At 43.2% G+C, this 6,992-nt stretch overlaps 2 protein-coding genes across 2 annotated transcripts; both read left to right on the plus strand.

The window, feature by feature from the left end:
- The first annotated feature begins 2,181 nt into the window (after nt 1-2,181).
- Nucleotides 2,182-4,272, plus strand: LOC109340878. The gene has a single exon (XM_019578642.1). It carries the CDS (start codon nt 2,182-2,184, stop codon nt 4,270-4,272), a length of 2,091 nt encoding a protein of 696 aa, XP_019434187.1.
- A 74-nt stretch (nt 4,273-4,346) lies between these two features.
- LOC109340879 lies at nt 4,347-6,866 on the plus strand (the record flags this gene model as incomplete). Its single annotated transcript, XM_019578643.1, has 2 exons — nt 4,347-5,725; nt 5,993-6,866. Coding segments are annotated over exons 1-2 (2,253 nt in total), but the record flags the coding sequence as incomplete, so codon positions are not given.
- Between the last annotated feature and the right edge of the window lie 126 nt (nt 6,867-6,992).

The raw sequence follows: 6,992 nt of genomic DNA on the forward strand, positions 1-6,992 counted from the left end.
GTAGGAGATCTTCTCGGTGTTCGTCCAGAAGCTTCAAACTTCACCAAGCAAGGAGGGGTAAACGGGCTGAAGTGGCATTTCCTAAGAAATCATATCTCTAAAGTGGCTGAAGAAAAGAATTGGGCCTTATTTCAACCTGCATTCGCTTTGGCCATATATGGGTTAGTCTTATTTCCGTTCATCGATGATATGGTGGATCAACCCGCTATGGACGTATTCGGCAAATTCGTTCGTTTCAAGATCAACCCTACGGCTGCTATCCTGGCGGAGACATTCCTATCATTCCAAAGATATCAAGAAGGTCATCAGCGAAACGTTAGCAGGGTCCGAATCCGATTTTGTGTCCAACTCTTGCAAGTTTGGATCCTAACTCGGTTCAAACATCACAAATATGGGTTAGGGTCCCGCTATCCTTTAAGAAGGTTTCTCAATACTTATGTCGAGGATATGCCACTTATCAAATGGAGAGAGTTATTTGAAGAGGTCACTCCAAGAAATTTTGCTGAGAAGTGTTGCCTCTATGACCGACATCAACAACTCATGTATTCATGTGGCGAGTTCCATAATCTAGTATTGATGGGGCCTAGAGGGTGTATCTCCTTTACACCTGCCTTGGTCCTTGGCCAGCTGAAATGGGGAGTTACTCCTGTATCTGATAAACAACTCGAGAGCATCTATTTCTGGTACAAGGATGAAGGGCCATCTTCAAAGGTAGTCCAATCCATAAGAAAAGCCCTTAAGAACATCCACCTGCATGGGCAAAAAGAGTTGGGTGAACACAGAACCTTCTATTCTGATGAGTATAGATCTTGGAGGGCTGAAAGGATGAAGGGCGTTAACCTACCTTCGCTAGTCATACCGCAAGTCAAGGGAGGCCCCAATCCAGAGGAAGTTGTACTAAAGGCAAATGTCAAATTGCTAGAAGCCCGACTTCAAGAGTCCAGGGATCAGAACGAGATGAAAGACATAGCACTCGAAAAGTCGGGCAACATTGCTTCTACACTGAGGGAAGAGATAAAGAGCCTGAAAAGAGACTATGCCGACATGTGCTCAAGGTCTGGTAAAGTCGCCCTAATGAGGCAGAACCGGGCAATGGAAGAAGAAATAATAGATCTGAGGGAGAGACTTGAGGCTAGGGGACAAGCCTTGAGGATTAAAACAGAGGCAGAAAGGGTAACTAGAGAAGAGCTGGAGCAGGACACAATCATTATTAGAGATTATCAGAAGGCCTTGGATCTTTCCCACACGAAAGAGGATGACTATAAAAAGTCATTAGAGCAGCTGCAAGAAAAAGCTCTTGCCCGGGAAGCCCAACTGATGGATCAATTGACGGGGTTGAAGAAATCATGCGAGTTTTTAAAGGGAAATCAGGAAATGTGGGAATACAATTGGCGGGATAGTTTTGAAGAGTGCGAGAGGGAAAAGGGACAATGGAAAGAAAATTGCCACAATATTATTGAGGGATTTGGAAACTTCGCTGACGGTTGGTTGGTAACGTTCGAAGAGGCCCAACAGGAATTTCATATGTACCCAGACACAGAGATACGTCCAGCGATGAAGGCCCTTTTCGATAGTTGCACTCGGGTTGCCAAGAAGCTCAGGCGTTGGAGGATGGAATGCAACGGTGGATTATAGCTAGTCTACGTAGTTTATTTCTTTTTCTTCTTTCTCATTTATCACTATTAGTTTTTTATTGTTAGGAATAAATCAGGGAATGGAGGAAGTCGATGTATGTGATTCCCCTTCCTCAAATAACATTTCGATTTATATTAATAAATGGTATTTTCTTTTTTTTTTTGCAATGTTCTCTCTCAGCCAAGTTAAACTCACAAAAGTAATTGGTAGAAAAAGAGGCAAAAGAAGAAAAATTCAAAAAGATTTTGAACCATTCTAAAGACTGTTGTCAACCGTAGATGATCTAAGAGACTACGCTCCTTAGTTATTAGTATACGGGTTTATTTTAACTTTACAATGGACTTTATGCTGCTAGAATTAAAAAGGTAATCCTGAAATGAAAAAACTTATTCACTCTAAAGACTTCATCAACCACACATTAATCTGAATGGTCTCGTATGCTTTACAATTTATTACAAATCATTCTTTTGAAAAACAACTTGCATTTATTTTTAGGTCAGCATTGCTTACCAACACCCCTATAACACACGACTCCGAGCTCGAAAGATGGCTGAATCTACAGACTCCAACCTGGACACCGTAACTGAATTGGCTACTATGAAAGAACAGATGGCGGAGATGTTTCATATCCTGAAAGCCCTTCAAAGCGAGAAAGAAAAGAAGGCAGCAGGCGGAGCACGATCTCACCCAAGTTCTGGAAATCTCAACCAAGGGGCCGGTACTAGCCAACCCCAAGACGGACATGACACCAACAAAAAGCAGAAAGCTCCCCTAGATGATGATTCCCAAAAGGCTCCGCCAGGAGGTAATGCACCACACACAGAGAAAGAAGCGGAGAAACTAAGCTCACTTGAAGAAAGATTGAGGGCTATTGAAGGAGCCAGTTGTCCAGATTTGAAGAATGCTTTTGAAATGTGTTTAGTGCCTGATGTGGTACTTCCACCCAAGTTCAAGGTACCAGAATTCGAAAAGTATAACGGGACAACTTGCCCCAAAAGTCATCTGCACATGTACGCTAGGAAGATGTCAGCATATCATGAGAATGATAAGCTCTTGATCCACTGTTTTCAAGATAGTTTGGTGGGGGCTGCTATGAGCTGGTACATCCGGCTAGAGAAAACCCAGATTAGAACATTTTTGGACCTGTCAAATGCCTTCGTCAAACAGTACAAATTCAATGAAGATGCTACACCAAAAAGGACTCAGTTACAGAACATGGCTAAGAAACCATCAGAAAGTATGAGGGAATATGTTCAGAGGTGGCGGGGATTAGCATCCCAGGTCCTCCCGCGGTTGGATGAAGAGGAACAACTGTCGATCTTCATAGATACCCTGCAAAGCCCCTATTATGAGCGACTCATAGGAAACGTGACGACCAACTTTAATGCTCTTATTAAAGTAGGAGAAAAGTTGGAAGGTGGAATAAAGAGTGGAAAGATTGCTGAAGAAGGTTCAGGTTCCGTAAAGAAGCCTGCCTTCATGAAAAAGAAAGACGCAGAGACCCACTTCATTGCTGCGGAACCAAAGAGGTTCCAACCCCGACACAATAACCAAAATAATTATCGTGCGCCCTCTCGGTTTGCACAAAATCACAACCCAACACAAAACCAAACACCAATCCATAACCCACCAAATCAAAATAATGCCTACCAGCCAAGACAAGCCTATACACAACAACCAAGAAATAATAACTACTACCAACAGGAGAGGAGAGCACCTGTGTTTGACCGGATTCCGATGACATACACAGACCTTTTTGCCTATCTTCAAAGGCAAGGGATGATCACACCAGTACCAGGAAGAATCCCTGAAAATCCTGGGCCATGGTATAATGAAAACGTCACTTGTGCTTATCATTCTGGAGCACCAGGGCATCTAGTGGAAGACTATAGGGCCTTCAAATTCAAGGTCCAAGATCTCATCAATGCCAAGCGAATCGATTTCAAAGAAAACAGACCCAACATCACAGGAAATCCTCTACCCAACCATGAGAATCAGGAGGTAAATACTATAGAGGCAAGGGATGATGTCGCCATCATCGACAAAGTTGAGGATGTGAAGATGCCCATGGGGTTCATCTTCCGGGAAATGTGCAGGCAAGGTTTGGTTGAAGTTATTACATCTGAGACACACAGTAATGAGATGGAGAGTTGCGAGATGCATGGATGTGTGGGCCACAATTTGGAAGATTGTCAGGATTTCAGGGCACTTCTTCAGAAAATGATGGACTTGAAATTGATTGCCATAGAGGGAAGCTCTTCATACCCCGAGATAAATGTCATAAAGAAGGGCCAAGAAGAGACACCTATATTCATCCGCACATATGAACCTGTTATAAATCCACCTGGGGGTGTTCAAACATATTTTTCTCAACGTCAATGGGAGCCGTTCATTCGGCAGATGGAGCCTGTAATAACAGGTGAAGGAAGCCCGTTTCCTTATGAATCTGACAAGGCAGTCCCTTGGATCTACAAAGAGGAGCCGACTATGAGTCCTTCTATGGTTACAAACATAGCAGGAAATAGTAGAATTACAAGGACTGGGCGCATCTATGTTCCGCCAGAGGTAGAGAAGGGTCCGTCTGGGACAGCCAAAGGCAAAGAAAGGAGCCGTTCATTCGGTAGATGGAGCTTGTAATAACAGGTGAAGGAAGCCCGTTTCCTTATGAATCTGACAAGGCAGTCCCTTGGATCTAGAAAGAGGAGTCGACTATGAGTCCTTCTATGGTTACAAACATAGCAGGAAATAGTAGAATTACAAGGACTGGGCGCATCTATGTTCCGCCAGAGGTAGAGAAGGGTCCGTCTGGGACAGCCAAAGGCAAAGAAAAAGTTCTAGAGCACATAGAAGAAGATATCGAAGTGGCCTTACCTGAAGGGGTATCGAACGACGAGGCGTGTGAGTTCCTCAAATTTATCAAGCAAAGTGAGTACAGAGTAGTGGATCAGCTGAATAAAACTCCAGCAAGAATATCCCTATTGTCCTTACTAATGAGCTCCGAGGCTCACAGGAATGTGTTATTAAAAGTGTTGAATCAAGCCCATGTCAGCCATGACATCACGACTGACAAGTTAGGTGGGATAGTCAACAACATAGTGGCAGATAACTACATATCCTTTCGTGATGAAGAAATACCCGCTGAAGGTACCAGTCATGTTCGCCCCTTGCATATTTCAGTTATGTGCAATGATTGTGTGATTGGAAAAGTCCTCCTAGACAATGGGTCGTCGCTGAATGTTATGACAAAGAGAACTTTCTCCAGATTGCCAGTTGATACTTCATACTTGAAAGCTAGCTCTATGATTGTCAAGGGTTTTGACGGATCTCGTAGAGAAGTGATGGGAGAAATGGATTTGCCAATCAAGATAGGGCCCTGCACATTCAATATATTGTTTCATGTGATGGACATCAATCCAACATATAGCTGCTTATTGGGACGTCCTTGGATTCATTCTTCAGGGGCAATACCCTCCACCTTGCATCAAAAAGTGAAATTCATAGTAGATGGAAGGCTGATAACAGTTTCAGGAGAAGAAGATGTCATGGTGTCCCAGCCCTTTGATACTCGATACATAGAAGTAACCGAGGAGGCATTGGAAACATCTTTCCAAGGTCTTGAAATTGCAAACACTACAGTTATGATAGAAGGGGCATCGTTAATAAAACCGTATCCATCAGATGTTTCTCTCAGGATGGCAAAAGTGATGATCCGCGGAGGCTACCAACCTGGGAGTGGATTGGGAAAGTATGGTCAAGGCAGTAAGGAGATCATTATACCGAAAGCTAATATAGGCAGATATGGCTTGGGGTATAGACCTACCAAGGAGGACAGGCTCCGAATCATAGAAACAAGGAAGGGTGAGCATCTGGCTCGGCAGGGGCAGTTTGGACTTGGGAACATAATAAAGATTCCAATACCACACATCAGTCAATGCTTTGTGAGTGGCGATACCGGACCCTCTGGAATGGTGGCCATTGTGGAGGAAGAAGGAAGGGAAGAAGAATCGAAGTTCGTGTACTTGTGTCCCCTAGGCATCTGCTTGAAGAATTGGCATGAAGAGCCATATGCATCAGTTACTTTAGAATCAAAGTAATAATTTTATGTAGTTTTTTTTAGCCATGTCCAAGGCTATTAGACATTTTTCATTTTATGTTCTTTTCAATTATAAGTACTCATTTGTTTCAGTATTTCCATTTAAATCAATAAAGATCAATCTTTTCGATCAGATTTATGTGTCTCTTTTACAGTTTTTTTCTCTATTACATGTTAAAAGATTAGAGTAAGACAAAATACAAAAATAAATAAAATAAAAAACCAAATCCATGGGGATCTGACCTAGTCATCCCCATATTGCAGATCCGATGGCGACTCTGAAACTGAGGGCCATGCTAGTGCGCCTTTGCCTAGCCCTGACCAACCAATTCACCAAGTGGAAAACGACAGTGATGAGGATGAATGGGAGGCCTCCCCCGAACTGCTCAGATTGGTAGAGCAAGAGGCTAGAGAGATTCAACCACACCAAGAGCCTGTCGAGCTTGTCAACCTAGGATCTGAGGAAGACAAGAAAGAAGTGAGGGTGGGCACCATAATGGATGGTAAGGAGCGAGAATGCCTAGTTCGACTTCTACATGAATTCAAGGACGTCTTTGCATGGTCGTATGAAGAAATGCCAGGGCTAGATCGAAGTATAGTAGAGCACAAACTACCGCTAATGCAAAACTCTAGGCCTGTAAAGCAAAAATTGCGAAGAATCAAGCCAGAGATCTCCTTAAGGGTCAAAGAAGAGGTAGAAAAATGGTTGACCGCTGGGTTTGTTAAAGTTGCTGAATATCCAGATTGGGTAGCCAACGTGGTAGCGGTACCAAAAAAGGGAGGAAAGTTGAGAATATGTGTTGACTACAGAGATCTCAACAAAGCTAGCCCAAAGGATGATTTTCCGGTGCCACACATAGATGTTTTGGTTGATAGCACTGCCGACCATGCCCTTTTCTCGTTCATGGATGGGTATTCGGGTTATCATCAGATCAAAATGGCGCTAGAAGACGTAAACAAGACCACGTTTATTACCCCATGGGGTACCTTTTGCTACCAAGTCATGCCGTTTGGATTAAAGAATGCTATGGCTACATATCAAAGAGCCATGGTTACTCTTTTCCATGACATGATGCATAAGGAGATAGAGGTCTACGTGGATGACATTATTTGTAAGTCCAAGATAGAAGGAGAACACGTAAGCAACTTGAGGCGTCTGTTTGAGAGACTACGAAAGTATCAGCTTAAGTTAAATCCAACCAAGTGTAGCTTTGGAGTGAAATCAGGCCGAGTCTTGGGTTTCATAGTCAGCCAAAAGGGTATC

The sequence above is a fragment of the Lupinus angustifolius genome, unplaced genomic scaffold, assembly GCF_001865875.1.
Source record: "Lupinus angustifolius cultivar Tanjil unplaced genomic scaffold, LupAngTanjil_v1.0 Scaffold_276_25, whole genome shotgun sequence".
NCBI lineage: Eukaryota > Viridiplantae > Streptophyta > Magnoliopsida > Fabales > Fabaceae > Lupinus > Lupinus angustifolius.